Source organism: Pelodiscus sinensis, chromosome 17 (genome assembly GCF_049634645.1).
Source record: "Pelodiscus sinensis isolate JC-2024 chromosome 17, ASM4963464v1, whole genome shotgun sequence".
In the NCBI taxonomy this organism is placed as follows: Eukaryota; Metazoa; Chordata; order Testudines; family Trionychidae; genus Pelodiscus; species Pelodiscus sinensis.
In genome coordinates, this window is record NC_134727.1 from 9,219,719 (window position 1) to 9,237,427 (window position 17,709).

Here is a 17,709-nt window from a genome sequence, read left to right on the forward strand (position 1 = left end):
AAAAACAAGGTCAGGGCCAACTTAGATTACCTTCTGTGAGTGTATATCTTTAAAGATTTCAGCTGTACATATTAGTGGCATTATTTGCAAAACTGTAGCATTTAATCTATGAGCTTTGTAAGAATTTTAAAAGGACATGGGGGATTTTTTAAAAGTACTTCCCCTCTTATGCTCTTAGGTAATAAGCCCTAAGAAGTACAAAGCAAAAATACATTTCTGTTACCAAATCTGTCTTGCATTTTGTTGCACTCGGATAGTGGCATTACTGTAAGTGATACTGGCTTATTGTTTCCATTAAAGAAAAAGAAAAAAAACCCAAACTTTTAAACAATTTTAAAGATAAGAAGATAAAGGGAAGAGGAAAAAAATATAGGTCAACAGGTACTGATGCATTTCTACATCTCACAGAGATGTGCTATTTTTGTGTGATTTTGTCTTCCATCAGTATAGGAAGTACATTACCCAGTGGTGTTCAGAGGGCTCAGTGCTAAGGACTCCTCCCCATGTTTCACTCTAAGTAAGTGGCAAAGCTGTCCCTCAACTGTGTCAATTCCGGTAACACTGCCAACAATTCTGACACTTCAGAACTCTCCCAGTGTCTCCTGACTGCAGCCTCTCAAACTCATGCCCAATAATTGTAACCTGAGGCTTAAAACCACAATCTGGCCTTTAATTTCATGATGGTCTGATTTTCAGAGTCATTCTCTACAGCGCCTTCTTTATTTTTACAGTAATTATTTTAATCATGAATCTCATAGTAGATGCATTTAAAATTTAAGCACAGATTAATGCCATATAACCTTGAAATATTTCCTTGCTCCACTGAAATCTGATATAGGTTTATTTCCCCTGATTTTTGTTCTCCTCTATTCCTCAATATAGAAAATAAAATGAGGGTCACTACAACTTAGATACATTTTTATCTGTCAATTTTATTGTCTGACTCTTTACCTTAATAATATAACTTGAGTCCTGAGAGGTCTCCTCTGCCCACAGAACTAATTTCATTTACCTTCTGACATATAATTGTAAAACTCAGAAAAAAAGTACAGACATTCCCCGGGTTACATGGATCCGACTTACATCGGATCCCTACTTACAAACGAGGTGAGGCAACCCCGCACTAGCTGCTTCCTCCCAGCAGACCAGGGAGACACGAAGCTAGCGCCGCCCCAGCAGACCAGGGAGATGCGGAGCGGCTTTTCTCAGCAGACACCTCAGCTTGAGAATAAAGGACTGAGGGAAGTGAGGTGTGGGAGAATAAAACTGAGATCTGGAGAAGTGTTTGGCTAGAGTTTCCCCTACAATATGTACCAGTTCCAACTTACACACAAATTCAACTTAAGAACAAACCTACAGTCCCTATCTTGTACGTAACCCGGGGACTGCCTGTAACTTCAAAACAATTTGAAATATTGGATTTTTAGTTATGTTACAGTAGACGCCTTCAATTCACTTAAAACAGTAGTGTAAAATTAGCATTTTGTGTTATGTCATGATGTTCCCAATGATAGTATCAAGTACCAGCAACTAAGGTGCTGATATAGAAAAGTGGCAGTCAAAGCCAAATTTGGTCAACCTAATTCAATCATTGCTGACATAGATGCATCATCATAATACCATCAGAAGAAAAAAATAAGCCACCAGTAAAATAGGAAGCAGCACCTGGCTATCTCCTTTTATGCTATAGCTGATTATTCCCCTTAAAATGTGACAGTTGAACTAAACTTAGATTTCATACTAACCTGAAAGCTTTTCTCCTGGGAAGATCTGTCCTATCCCTGTAAGCATTGTAGTAGTGCACTCTTGATCTACTTCTTGATTCTACATGTTTTTTCCTGTTTCTATTTTTCATGACTCTAGCCTGTGTTTTTTTGTTTGTTTGCTATATTATGGATACTTACATCTATTTAATGCTCTCCTTTCATCACCTTAATGCAGGTATTGTCTAGTTGCCTTAATGACATCATCTTTAGTAATTTTATGAATTCCAGTAATGGAGAGAGGGATTATTGATAGGTACCAAGTATATGCCATATTGCACTGCTAGTCCATACTTTCTCACAGTTGTTCTAATTGTCATCCCAAAATATATCACTGACTTGGTTTCACAGTGCCAGATGATCTTTCTTTTAATAATTAACTATTTTCTTGACGCATGAACAAAGTGCTTACAAAATGTCACTTGGTTCAAAGTACCTCTTAGCAGGAGAGACTTTGATAGGTTAGTTGGGCATTCCACAAGAACCCAAAGAGAATACCATTTACATTGCTTCAGGGATGCAGATGGGTCATAAAACTGCTGTAATCAGCTGAAGATGACCCCTGGGTAGGAAAATGTTCATTGAGTAGCAGTGAAGGTAGCAAATTCAATTCCATCTTCTCTTGTAGCCCTGAGACTAAAAGAGGCGATCAATGCCCTGCTCTAAATCAGCAATTCCTAGTTGGCATCAGGGCCACAATGGACAGCTGCAAGCAGGGCAGAGGCACAGCAGGGGGGGGGAGGAGTTGCCCCCGGGCACCATGCTAGGGGGGCGCTGGGCTGGGGTGGGACCAGAGCGCACAGGTCCATGCATAGCAGTGAGCCAGGAGCACCTGGCAGGCCATGTGCTGGCTCCCTCTACAAATTGCAATCACAATCAAGCCGAGGCAGCCGGGCAGGGTGGCAGGAGCAGCCACTTTAAAGGTAGGGTTACCTGTCTCATACCTCCGGTGCCTGGCTCTGCGGGAGGGGGATTTGGTTGGGGGTGCCTGGCTCTGGGGGAGGGGTGGGTGCATTGGGATGGGGGAACTGGGAGTGCCTGGTTCTGGGGGAGGGATGGGTGTTTTGAGATGTGGGGAGCTGGAAGGGCCCTGGCTCTGGAGAAGGGGTTTGGCATTGGTTTGTTGAGGATTTCCCAAAGAAAATGCTAGTGTTTTCTATAGGTCACCCACATCGCCTAATCCTAGCAGAGACTTGCAATTAACATGTCTTTCTCAACTAAAAGTCCTATACGTGTTCAGATGTTGTGATTGTGAACACCTGGCAAAGCAGTCTGCCAAAGGCAAGGCTAGCCCTGAATTTTGACATCTATGGCTTCAGTTGAATGGCTTGTGTGAAATTTGGAAGAACAGCTCAGAGAGACTTCTCCCCTTTACTTAAGAATAAAATCTCATGACAGCCTGAAGGAAAAAGTCCTCATGGAAGACAGAAAGCCATGCTTGTAGTGTAACCTCAGCCTTAGGCTACTTATTGCTTCAAATGCCTTCAAGAAAATATTGAAAGTATTTCTCATGTTGTGTGTGAGAAAAAACAGTGTTATTTTAACAGGTAAGTTAATCTCTTACATTCATAACTATGATGTAGTTTATCGCTGTGCGATAGTATGAAAAACAACTAGGTTAACTAGGTAAGCAGTTAGGAAACATTACAGATTGCTTACAATAAACTTGATACGCTCAAAATCTTTTTACTTTTTATTCATTAAAGCAAGGAGTTACTTGTTTGCTATAACAGTGGTTTTAAATTCTTGATTGAAATATAGCGATGAAATTCATATTTAGGTTGTATAACATTTATTTCTCTTGTATTTTATAAAACTTACATATTTTAAACATTTGAAATTTTTTATGCAATAGACATGAACCTAATGAAAATGGGATATAAACAAATTAAAGAGAAAAAATTAATTTAACAGACTGTAAACCACAAAAACTATCATTTAAATTTTATATTTGTCTGTAGTTAGTAAAATAAGTAATTCATTAAATGATAAGTATCCTAAGAGATGGATTATTTACAGTGGCGTAACAAGGGGTAGCGGGGGGGGCAATTTCCCCCGAGTGCCACACTAAGGGGGTGGCGCCAATCCACTCACCCTATTATCCCTTGGCTCGCCTGCTCCTCCTCTACTTGCTGCCGCTGGCTGGAGCCTCCTCACTGCCCCGAGTCTGAGCCTCCTCCATCTCTGTTGGCAGGTCAGTGTATGTGGGGGCTGAGCCCCAAATTGGAGGAGTAGGGTGAAGACGCAGTACAAGCTCCTCTCCTCCTCCCAGGGTTGGGCTCAGCCGTGCACCAGTTCAGGGCCCCACCACATGGCAGTGGGGGCGAGGGTGGGGAGGCATTGCCTTTGCCCCCCGGGGCGCATAACACCCTCGCTGCACCTCTAAGGCAGAGTAAATTAGCTGTGACACCACAAATGAAATTCATGGCCAATCCATATTTTAGCCCAGCCTTATGTTTGGTGACTTTGCAGAGCGACAATGGGAAAACTAGACTAGTGAGTGGGCAGTTATGAGTGGCCCACCTTCATCTCAGTGCATTGCATATCCAAGACAGTCTTCTGGGATAGAGTAAGGGCCAGATTAAGGCATGGGCTAGCTGGGCAGCTGCCCGGGGCACCAACCTATGGGGAGCGCCTGATGGCAGCTGTAAAGGGCGCGCAGCGCCCGTTATGGCTGCCATCAGGTGCCGTGTGCCCGGCTCCTGGATTGCAGGCTGCAGCAGCTTCTAGAAGCCACCCTGAAGGGGCCGCCCAGGGTGGGGGCCGCGTAAACCCCCGTGGTGCCCTTCCCCCCACGGCCGCAGGCCCCTGCACGGCCAAGCTCAGCCCGCCCTGGGCAGTCCCAGGCTGCACACCAGCTGCTGTAGCTGGGCGAGCCCAGGCTGGGCATGTCTGTCCTGCTGCCTCCAGCTCTGCGTGCCCTCCCCCACGTGCCGGGTATGCGCCATCCCCCAACCCAGGGCGCAATTAAACTGTCTGCCCCCGGGGTGCCGGAATGGCTCGGTCCAGCCCTGGATAGAGTAGTTTTGCTAACTGCACTTGCATTACTAGAATTTGCAGGGTGTGCTCAATGAACGATAGCAGTGCTTTGGTTTAATGCAGAGGAAGCACACAGTTCTCACAGTCAATGCTGTGTGCAATCAGCATGCACATCACTTCACGTGCCCTTGTCACTTTAAAACTGGTGGAAAAAAGTTATATGGATGGGAACCAGCAGAAACTGGTGGGCGACAGTGAACAAAATGTCTCATGCTGTCACACATAGAACCCCAATGGGCCACATGTGACCTTTGGACTGCAGGTTGCCCACCGCTGCAGGAAAGTCCTGTACTCTCCTCCTGATAATGTGTCCTTCTTTTTAAAAAGAAGCCATAATTATAACAACTTTTAGAGAGAAAGGTGACTAAAAGTTCCTTTAGGAGTCATTCATCAATTTCCATTATTTATATACCAAGCAATTAGTAACATTTCTTTACTAAGGCCCAACCCCAATGGCAAACTTTTCTATAGGGATTACTATTATAATCATCATTTACCTGTGGTAACTAGCCAGGTTTACTTAACCTCAATGATGAGGTTTATGTCAGCAAATGTCGACTTTAAAAAAAATGCTCTCTGTCAAGTAGACAAATCTAGCAGAGTACCAAGAGAACACAAAGCTTTTGAATTCTATGATAATTTTGAGTGCATAACCTCGAATCTGTGGCTCTCCAAAACTGATTCTCTTTGTTTAGCAAGTACAAGGCACACCATGTGTAAGATAAATCAAACTTCCTTAAACATGTCCGCTGTACATTTTTGGATGAACATCTGTAATGATTCAGGTAACCTGAAGCTCAGAATCTCATTGGCCATTGGTTACAAGAGATTTACAAGGTTCTGTCCTTACACAGTCACATTCTAGTTGGATGCCTCTCTTACAAGGATCACAGCAGTTACAAACAACATTATAAAGGTCACATTTCAATATGCAACACTAAATTCTAGGCCAACGATTTGAGCAAAGTGTCAGAAATGTGAAAATAAGGTGTTTTTTTCAACTGGATCTTCAGTATCCTGTTTTGTCAGGAAAGAGTTTCTGCCCAAGTAAATCAGCACATTGAAATTAATTTACATTGAATTATTTCAATTTATCAATATGCATTTACACATGTTAATAATTGAAGGCTCACACAATTCTAATTTAAGATAACATTCAGTTACATCAACTCCAAAATTGAAAAAAATAGTCCTAAGCCTTCTGTAAATGAAATTGAATTAGCAGAAGTGTTGAAAATAGTAATATTTGTGTGATTTATAGCAATTAAGCTCCCTCTGTACTACTTGGAAATGTACCGAGAAGTACCAACATTGATTTAATACTAAAAGAAAATTGACAGTTTATTATTTTGAAGTTGAATGATAGAATTTGTGATTAACATCTTGGTATCAAAACTGTTACCTTTTTAGAGTTGTAATAGTGTACTGCAATAAAGCAGCTGAACCATGTCAAAAAAAGGGCATGCAGTGCTTTAAATAAACTCAATAGCATCTATGCATCATGAGTTCAACTAATGTGGTTAGGGGCAAAGTATAAAATTCCATACCAAGAAATGTCTTGTTTTATGTCTATGACTCCTACAAATCTGAAACTGTACTGGAGAGTGCATTTCTCTTGAAGTATAGATTGTTGTTACTTCTTCACAAGAAGCATATCTCACAGGTTATTGATTTGGTTCTGAAGGACACAGTGTTTATTATGTAGGAAACCACTGCCGGGCACAAGTGAAAGAAATTAATGATGGCTTTGTAAGTGTCCATGCAGTGGTGCTGAACCCTAGTGGGGCAACTGTCAATCTATATGATAATACATTCCCAAACTTCATAAAACCAGTGATGTGGAAAGGTACTGATTTTGTGCTAAACAGAATTTGTCAGAGAGGAAGACTATGAAGTTTACTCAAGTTAACACCTCTGCTTGTATAAGAGTCATTTCACATCTGTGTGAATATTTTATCACCAACAATACAAAAACATTTATCTTAAAAGCCTTACTAAATAAAATGCTAATACTGTACATTCAAAAGTCAAGCTGATATATTTTGTCTTGCTCTTCATTTTATAGTGTGCCTCCTGTTTTGTTAGTTTGAAAAAGTAGCTTTTTGAAATGCATTTAATAAAACTGTAACTCTCCATGGGTACGTCTACACTGCAGGGTTTTCGCGCAAGAAGTCTTTTGCAGAAAAGTTCTTGCACAAAAGCACGTCCACACCTCAAAGCGCATCACTTTTGCGATGTTTTTTTGTGCAAGAGAGCGTTCACACTGCATGGACACTCTTGCGCAAGAAAGCTCTGATTGCTATTCACGGAGCACCTGTGCTTTTTTGGATAGGCTCTGTTTGCATAAGAAACCCCTGCAGAGTATCCACACTTTTTGCACAACAGCTGTAGCACGGAAAGGAGTTATACCTCGTAGAAGGAGGTTTACCTACACCGCAAAAAGCCCCTTGTTCTGCCGTTTTACTGTCGATGTACTTGTGCAAAAGTGCACTTGAGGTGTGGACACTCTGTGGGTTTTTGTGCAAAAACAACCATTTTTGTGCAAAAACCATGTACTGCAGAAGTAGCCCAGGTGAAAAGTGTTCACAAGCAAGAATCCAATATGTTGTTTCCAATATTAAAACTGCCATTGACCTCAGCAGGAGTAAACTCAAACCCAAACTTTGAGCTTTAATATTACTGGAAAGAGAACTTCCTTAGTTCATAAAACAATTATTGGGACTTATCCAAAGCTTACTGAAGTCAGTGGAAATTTTCTCACGGTCTTCAATGAATCCTGGGTCATGCCATTTAAGTGAATAAATTTTATCCATGACAACACAAAACAAGTAAGTTTACCAAACAGTAGAATGAACCAGTGTACTTTTATATATATATTTAACACTCTGGTTGTTCACTTTCTAAATATCTGTCATTACTACCAAATAAACAATCCCCCCATGGCTTCAATGAAGAAATGCATGCCACAATATTCATGAAAATACAAAGATTATGGGATAATTTCTTCCCTCAGATATATGCCTGCTATTTCCATTTAATCAGCGAAAGCAGCAGGTATCTTTTGGGACTGGTCCTGCTTAGAGCAAGGAGTTGGACTAGATGACCTTCTGAGGTTTCTTCCAACCCCAATCTTCTATTATTCTATCTACAGAGGGCTAAACATGACCCTTTAAGTCTAATGCGGTCAGATTTCTAATATTTTGAGAAATATTTGTTTTTTAATCTTCTTTAATATTTGATTTTTTGCATTGCAGTTCCTAACATCCTGATACTGCTGAAACTGGGGATGTGGGGGGAATGAATGTTAGTTTTGCCTTGAAGAAAGCTTAAAAGTCCTTTTTCAGATAAATACCAGAAGGTGCTGAATGTGCAAAGCTACAATAATTTAAAATCCCCCTGATAACAGGGCAGAGAGTCAATTGCAGTAGCTGACATCAAGCAGTTGCCTTCATTGATGCCACAGTGGAATTCTATTCTTTTGGTTCCTCTTTATCTCCCCAAAATGGCTAATTTCAGAATTAAACGTGATTTGTTTTGGATTATTTTAGAGTGACTCTGGCTTACACACTCCTGCCTTATCCACATCCGAGCATGGAGAATTACTGACAGCAGGCACTGCATTGCTATCCATGGCAAGTCTTTGTCACTAATTAAGCATTTTTTTAAAAAGTAGGCAGAAAATGTTGCTGAAAAATAGGATATAAATTGTTTTATATGATTTTTTTAACTAATTCATAAACATTTCAAGTGGCAGTTAGTTAACTTAATATATTTTTTATTCACAACAAATAATTTCCTATGTGTTTTCTACTACATTTAATTTACCCTTTTCTGTGTTTTTAAGTAAACGGCTAAGAATCTATACTAAATAGATATATAGGTATCCTTGAATCACTCTGATACATACATTTTCATTATAAAACATTACATGTACTTACCATTAAATGATTAGAAACCTTAGATTCAGATAAAGCTTTCAATTCAGATAAAGTTTCATGAGAATACCTGAACAAGAGTCCTATTGAGAACGAGTTAATATAGTTTTAATATGTTAAAAACTATTAATCTTATTTTATGCTGTGGGTAAAATCATATATATGATTTTTTTTCTGACAAGTTTCTTCATCATTAAATTACATGTTCTACTCCAAGTTTCATCTTCAGTACAGACATGAAGAACTGCTGCCTAGAAATTAACACATAGATAATGTGGAACTCTGAAACCATTTTTAGGAGAAAATCCAAGCCACCATTAAAAAAAACTCTGCAAATACCTACAAATAAATAGAAAATATTTCTAGATATAGGTCATGATTTTTCAAATCATGTTCTTTGTCGCACCACTTATTGGAGAATAAAAACACCACTTATTGGAGAATAAAAATAGCATTTGTTATTTTAAAATATTGTATAAATAAAATCTAACTCCTGGCATTTCTAGTAAAAGGTTTTTTTTTTAAATTATTTACATTTTTAAGGCAACTGGATAAGGAAAAGAAAGAACTTTCAGTGACTCATGAAGGAACAAAATTACCACCATATTTTCATACAGATGTATATTAAAACATATAATCCAGAAAAAGGCCTACCGTTTTCTTCATCTGACTTATTTTCATTGTCGGAATCAGTCAGCGTAAGGGCTGAGTTTTCACGACTTGACAGACCAGAACTGCGCCTGGACTTTATCCCTCTCCCCCACAGCCTTATAGCATGTTCTGGAGACATTCCTCCCTCTGTATCAGAGTCAGCATCAGACCCGGTGCTCAAGGAATAGCCTTGATGAAGTATTCCTATATCTGAGCAGTAGCCACTTCGATGGGGAGAGGGCTCACAGATTCCTAGTTCTGCAAGGGTGAAGTTAGTTCCTAGGAGGACAGCAAGGAAAAAAAATTAGTCAAATACTTAACAGACCATTTTATCTTCTCATAACTATGGTATATATCATGCCTTCATAATGAATTAAATATGGTGGACAGATTTGTAAGGGCACGGTAAGGATCGTTAGAAGCATACTGTGTGTATCAGAGAGTTAAAAAATACACAAAAGCTAAAACTCCTCAAAATGTGATGAATTCCTTCCTTTTCCATGTTTTGACCTCAAATCTGTAAACACTTGGGTTACATCTAGATTACATCCCTCTGTTAACAATTCAAAAGCGCAAATGAAGTAGGGGTTTAAATATACCGCACTTCATTTGCATAATCGCATCACGGAGCTCTTTTGAACAAGCACCATTTCGAAAGTAAAACCGCGGTCTAGACTCGGTACTTTAGAAAACGGCAGGCTTTTTCGAAAGATCCTGTAAACCTCATTTTTATGACAGAGGGATGTAATGTAGGCGTAGCCTTAGGCAGATGATTAATATTATGCACATATGCAGTCCTAGTGACTTCATATGCTTACCATTATTTGCAGGATTGAGGCCTTTGTTATGAACTATTAAATCAAAACCATTGCTACATAATGTCATTTTTATCACTTGTAAGGTAGACTAAAGCAATCCATTTTATAGCAAAATCATTTCTTTCAGGTAAAATGGTTTTCAAATTCAAGCAATTTTTAAATTGAAAATGTGAAATAGTTAATGTAACAGTGCAAATAACTTGAATACAGTTTTTTCACTATTCTGGGTGACTACACATAATATGAAAAACTGTCACAATTTTGCACATCTGTAATACATAGGTATGTTGGATATTTTGGGTCCCCCACCACATCTGAAATAGGTGAGACTCATCATGCCTTCATGTGTTTTCTCAATTCAAAGACATTTTATCCCCAATAGAAATTTTATGAGTAATGTTACTATGTGAAAAAATGCTAATGGGAGAACAGCATAATGTCTGTCTGAAGGCAAACCTGCTAAAATTCATGTCAAAACATAGTGGCTCAGTGTGACTCAGTAAATTGGTAAGTGAAACATTTACAATTCACTCATATATTTCCAAGGGTACTAAGAACAGGTGCCACAGGACTCCTTAATATTTTTGCTGAAACAGACTAGCATGACTATTTCTGTAAACCATGCAATCTCTAACCATGCAACTTCATATAATAAGGGACAAGGAACTTTAATCAATCAATCAATAAATAAATAAATAAATGGAAATATCCATTGGTCGCTCTGGCTCTGCTGGTTTAGAAAAGCATAGGTGATTTAGTTCCCCATGCCAGACTAGAAAAGAAGGACAAAGATAAACTTCAGTCACTAGAAATACAGCTGATGACTATTTAATTCATATGGTTCACAGTGCAGCTTAGTCTGAAGTCTAAGCTGTCTGCTTCCACAATGCTGCTTTTACAGTCTAAACATTCATTGTTTCTTTTTCCACACACGTATATCAAGACACCCAAAGATAGATTATAAACACGAAACCTTTGTAAAGGATATTTTTATTAATAAATGTATTTCCTTACCAAGTTTAAAAAATAAACAAAATGTAACAATTCCATTTACACGATTAATCAAGACAGCTCATATCTTTAAAACATCTAGCTTGCTACTGTACATAGTAGTGTGAATTCATTGTTGTATTTAATGAGAACTATTCATATTTAAACAGTATGATGGGGAAATATTTAGTTTAATATATTATTCTCACAGCAAGTAAATTAATAACTTAGTGCAAGTTGATAACTTAATTGGTTAACATAGTAAAAACATCCTCATTGGTTAATAATTAAATCACACAGTGTTTTTAATATTGTGTGTTGCAAGGAGCCACAAGAGACATTAAAGACCCACTTGTGACTCGTGAGCCACAGCCTGAGTATTACTGATTTAAACGCATACAGTATTTTGAGACCTGGGTTGAATAAGAAATGCTATATAAAGTAAAGTTATGTTTTATTTCACCTTTATCCCCAAACCCACCAGTTAAAGGAAGAGCATGATTTCTGTTTCAGAAGGATTAAGCCCCAGTCTACTCTACAGATTTAGCCTGACAGCTAACACTGGCCTAACTCTACACAGCAGGGCTTAACTCGAAATAAGCTAAGCAAATTGAGCTATGTCAATTGCATAGCTTATTTTGAAATTGAAATTGGAAGAGTCTCCACAGCACTTATTTTGAAATAAAGCACTCTTCCTCCAACTTCCCTACTCTTCATACAATGAGGGTTGCAGGAGTCGAAGTTAGAAGTCCTCCAGCTTAACAGTATTTCAACATTATTTTGAAATAGCTACTTGTGTGTAGCTTGCATGCGCACTAAGTTATTTTGAAATAATGCCAGTTATTTCAAAATAATGTTGCTGTGTAGACTTACCCTAAGGTCATGCCTACACTGCACAGTTATTTCAGAATAAGCTATTCTGGAATAGTTATTCTGAAATAGCACATCTACATTAGGGATGCCTACATCGGACTACTTTTGAGACTTCTCTGCAGTGTAGACATGCTATTTCGAAATAAGCTATCTCGATTTAGAGCCCAAAGAGGAATAACTCAGAATGCCCTGGTGAAGGGCTATTTCGAAATAGCAGAAGTGGAACATCTACACACGCCTTACTTCAAAATAGCTATTTCGGAAGAAAAAGCTACTCACCTTGGTGCAGTAACGATGGTTCTTTGAGATGTGTGTCCCCGTGAGTGCTCTACTGTAGGTGTCGGGCTCGTCACAGCGCTGCAGATCAGAGACTTTCAATAGCCGTAGTCAGCCGGACCGTGCATGCGTGGTCATCGTCTCCCACTGTTCGCGCCCTTTGCCTCATGCGCGCAGTCCGGCTCCCGCCAGTTCCTCTCACCCGCTCAAGTATCTGAAATGAGAAATTTCCTAACCAAGATTCCGGAGCAGGGAGGAGGGCAGGTAGAGGAGCACCCATGGGGACACGCATCTCAAAGAACCATCGTTACTGCACCAAGGTGAGTAACTTCTTCTTCTTCTTCTTTGCGTAGTGTCCCCATGGGTGTTCCACAGTAGGTGACTATGTAGCAGTACTCGGAAATATCCGGATGGTGGGCTCCGGAATCAGGAATTGTTTGAAGCTGTAAGTACTGCTGAAGCCAACGATGAGTCTGCAGCCAATCATTGCACGATTGCGCAGTGGTTTATGAATGTGGCACTGGACAACCCTTTGGCCACCGGGCAAATGTCCCAAAGGGGAATTCCCCGTAAAAAGGCCATGGATGTGGCTACAGCCCTTATAGAATGAGCTTTTGGTTGTGATGGAAGAGATTTATTGCAAATAGAGTAGCAAGTGGTGATGTAGGAAACAATGAGCTTGGCAATATGCTGGGAAGACAATGCCTTGGATCGATCTGCGAAAGACACTATTGAACGGTCCATTTTATGCCAATCTCGGGTGCTGTTGATGTAAAAGGTGAGCGCTTGGTGCATGTCAAGAGTATGGAGGATCACCTCCCATGATGTAGTGTGTGATTTAGGGTAGAAGGCAGGGAGTATGACCAGCTCGTTAATATGGAATGCGGAGCAGAATTTAGGAATAAAGGTTGGGCGAAGTCGCAATACCACCCCATCCTTGTTCAAGATTGTGACATCAGGGCTGTAAGCTCATGACCCTGTGGGCCAAAGTTATAGCAAGCAGGAAGACCAACTTGAGCATCAACATCTGGAGTGACGTAGTGGCCAAAAGCTTGAAGGGAGGTCGAGTAAGAGAGTCTAGCACTAGGTCTAGGTTCCAGGGCAGAGTAGGGGGTCTGTGAGGCAGGTTAAGGTTTGTCAATTCTTTTAGGAACCTCTTTGTAGCTGGGAGGGAAAACACTGAAGTACCGTCTGTCCAGTGGTGGAAGGTGGTAATCGTGGCAAGGTGTACCTTCAAGGAAGCAAATGACAGCCCCATTTGCTTCAGGTAAAAGATGCAGTCGAGGATCTGGTGCAGAGGTGATGGATGCAGGTCAATCTGGTTAATAGAGCACCAAGAAGCAAACCTTCACAATTTAGAGAGGCAAGTAGCTCGACCAGTGCTTCTCCTGCTGTGCATCAGGATATCTTTGACTTGGTCCGAGCAGAGATCCTCAGATGGGTAGAACCAGCTAGGAGCCAAGCAGTTAGATTCAGAGTCTGGGGCTGTGGGTGCAAAAGGGAGCTGCAGTCCTGAGACAGCAAGTCTGGGAGGTTGAGAAGTGTGTATGGAGGTAACAGGGAAATTCAGTGGAGGAAGGGGAACCATAGTTGGAGTGCCCAGGTGGGGGCTTCGAAAATCAACTTGGCTCCATCCATGTTGATTTTGTCCAGAACCCTGGGTATAAGCATGACGGGGGAAATGCATACAGGGGAGAACCCTCCCAATCGAGCAGAAAGGCATCCCCTAGAGATCCCTGACCAATGCCTGCCCTAGAGCAATAATATCAGCATTTCACATTCTTGTAGGTGGCAAAGAGGTCTATCGGGGGAAACCCCAATGACGGAAGATACGTTGAAGTATGTCCGTGTGGATTTCACACTCGAAGTCGGGCGCAAAATGTCTGTTTTGTGAGTCTGCAACAGCATTGTTGGCACCAGGTAAGTAGGATACTATTAAAGTGATCTTGTTGAGAATACACCAATTCTAGAGGCGGATCACCTCTGCACAGAGGGTTCGAGACCATGATCCTCCTTGGCGATTTATGTAATACATTGTGGTGATGTTGTCGGTGAGTATGCTGACAGTAGTGCCACAGATGTAGTCCTGGAAATATCTGCAGGCATTGAAAACCGCTCTGAGCTCGAGAAGGTATATGTGAAGGGCTCTCTCTCCTGGTTACCACCTGCCCTGCATGGACATGCCGTTCATATGGGCACTCCAACCAACGAGGGAGGCATCCGTGCTAATATGTGCTGAAGGCTGAGACCAGTGGAATGGAACATCTGAGGGATGTGCGAACGTTGGATGGAGGGAGGAGACACTGCTTTGTAGACGTAATTTTTTGTAGGGGTACACACCGACGCTAACCAGTGTTGAAGGCAGCGGAAGTGTAGTCTTCCAGTGATGCACTACATAAGTTGTTGCAGCCACGTGGCCCATTAAATTGTAGGCAAGTGAGTATTGAGACCGTAGGGCTGGAGATCAGCACAGAAATTAGATCTTGGATAGACTGGAACCTTTGGATGGGTAAGTAAGCTCCTGCTGCTGTTGAGTTGAGTCAAGCACAACACCTATGAAGTCCAGAATCTGAGAAGGGGTGGTCGTGGACAACTAAGAAATTGCCTGTGTGCTGGATAGATGGAGAGTCCAAAGTCTGGTCTGGCTATTGTCATCATATGCTGTGTTTCCGCCCAGGTGCTGCCTTTTATAAGACAATCATCGAGGTATGGGAAGATTATAAAGCCCCTTCAGCACAAATGAGCTGCCATCACTTCTAGGGTTTCTGAGAATACCCTGGGGGCAGATGAAAGGCCGAAGGGAAGCACTCGATACTGGAAGTGTTCCCCGCTTATTGTAAAACTAAGAAATTGCATGTGTGCTGGATAGATGGTGATGTAGAAGTAGGCATCCTGGCTACAAACTAATCCCCAGCTATGTCTAGACTGCAGCCTTTTTCCGCAAAAGCTTATGCAAATGAAGCGTGAAGTAGAATATTGCCGCACTTCATTCGCATAATTAATTAGCAGCTGTTTTTGCACAAGAGCCGTTCTTCCTGAAAAAATGAGGAAGAATGGCTTTTTCGCAAGAGGGGGTTTTGCCAGACATTCCGGGTTTGTCCCCCATGCTTACCCTGCTCAGTGGGGCCAGCGGCAGAGAATGTGACGGTGAAGACCGCTTCTTTTTTGTTGGGGCTGCCCCTAGAGAGGATGCCCTACATTTTTGTGTCTCAGCCGAGTCCAAAACAGTCGTGATGAGGAGTCCAACGGCTGGAGCGCCTTGTCAAATAAAATGATTCGAAGGCGTATTTCCCTGTCCCACTGGGCTCTGGCTGTTACCTTTGAACAATGAGCACATTTCTAAGGCACATGAGCCTCGCCCAAACAGCGGATGCAGGACGAATGGCCATCTGAGGCCAGCATAGGCTCTCGGCAGAGGTCACATTTTTGAAGCTGGAAGAACCTGGCATTGTGCGCTTTGACTTTTTTTGTTGTTTGGTGGTGTGTTTTTTTGGCAGCAGCCTGAAGGTCAGTGGAACGAAGAAAAAAAGTGGGTTTTTTTTTAACTATAACTATGATGATTATTAACTATAAAACAGGTAACATTAAAAACAAAAAGTAGTAACTAAGAACTATATTCACCTGACTAGATGAAGATTAGGAGAGAGAGAGAGAGCTCTGAGGGCAGTTGAGAGGAACTGGAGGAGCCGGACTGCACGGCAAAGGGCACGAATGGCGCAAGACGCTGACCACACATGCGCAGTCCGACTGACTACGGCTATTGAAAGTCTTCGATCTGTGGTACCGGGATGAGCCCGACACCTACAGTGCAGCACCCACGGAGACACTCCTCGAAAAAGAATAGGCATTATTCTTCATAGAATGAGGTTTACAAAAGTCGGAATAAGCTGTCCGTTATTTTGAAATATTTTGAAATAAGGGTATGCCTACAATAGCCTCCTAGTTCGAACTACAGAGGCTAATGTAGGCATTCAAAGTTGCAAATGAAGCCCGCGATTTAAATATCCCGGGCTTCATTTGCATCTTCCCAGGCGCCGCCATTTTTAAAAGTCCCTTAAGTCTGAACTCTGTGCTACACGCGGCACGGAGTAGGTAGTTCGAATCAGCATCTCTAATTCGAACTACCGGTACACCTCATTCCACGAGGGGTAATGGTAGTTCGAATTAGAGATCCTAATTCGAACTACCTACTCCGTGCCGCGTGTAGCCACGGGCACGGAGTTCGGACTAAGGGACTTTTAAAAATGGCGGCACCTGGGAAGATGTAAATGAAGCCCGGGATATTTAAATCCCGGGCTTCATTTGCAACTTCGAATGCCTACATTAGCCTCCCTAGTTCGAACTAGGGGACTAGTGTAGACATACCCTAAAGGAATTGTTGTATGGACACTCGCATAGTTATTTCAGAATAATGGCCGTTATTCCGAAATAACTTTGCTGTGTAGACACACCCTAAGTGTCCACATAAAAATGCAGCTCCCACTAATGTAACTTGCCCACTTTACAGACCTACCTCTCCAAGAGGTACAGAGATTAAGTAGATGCAGTTAGGTCAACACAAGGTCAGCAAAGACATTGTGTTACTTACATTGACTGTTGGGGTACATCTATGCTACAGTGCTATTTCGGGATACTTCTGGTATTCTGAAATAGCTATTCTGCATCTTGTCAGCGGGCCTGTTATTTCTAAAGAAACCTCAAAATAACAGGCATGCTATTCTGATGTCCCTGTAAACCCCCTTTCCACGAGGATTAAGGGACATTTCAGAATAGCAGTTTATTTTGAAATATGGCACTGTGTAAATAGCGCCAAATTATGAAATAAGCTATTTTGAAATATACTTGAAATAAGCTATGCAACCATACAGTATAACCACACAAACAGACCAAAATAGATGTAGGAATTTGGCCTGACCGCTGGTCTTTTTAAGGCTCGGATCCTATCTCCAACGGAAGTTAATACAATATTATTTTGCAAGAAACCCCATCATGACAGTATATAGTTACAGAACACCATCATATGGGAAGCGCCTTCATTCCACAGTTAGTGTCTGGTATGCACCCTGAAAAACCAGTGTTTATTCATTAGGGTTTTCTTAATATTATCTGGTATCGTTATTTTCTCATCAGTAGAAATGAATAGTCTTTTTCTTATCCAGGTAAGTTCTGAGCCTCTGTGACAGCTATGGAAGTAGGTTTCACAGTTTAATTATGCATTGTATACAAATATTTCCATTCCCTAATTTTAAAAGCTGCCAGTATCATTGACTGTCTCCTGGCTTTGGAATTTTAAGAAAGGTGTGTCTGCTCCTGTTTACCCTACCCCCTATATATCATTCTTTAATTTCACGTACCTATATCACA

General features: G+C 41.2%; 1 protein-coding gene across 3 annotated transcripts in view; it reads right to left on the minus strand.

Annotated features, from left to right (window-relative positions):
* The window catches only part of TENM2 (teneurin transmembrane protein 2), a 1,107,817-nt gene that overhangs the window by 767,162 nt on the left and 322,946 nt on the right, over positions 1–17,709 (minus strand). For all 3 annotated transcript variants that reach the window (XM_075900181.1, XM_075900179.1, XM_075900180.1), the window contains exon 4: positions 9,392–9,667. In XM_075900181.1, coding sequence (XP_075756296.1) covers positions 9,392–9,667 — 276 coding nt within the window. The remainder of the gene's footprint in view (positions 1–9,391; positions 9,668–17,709) is intronic.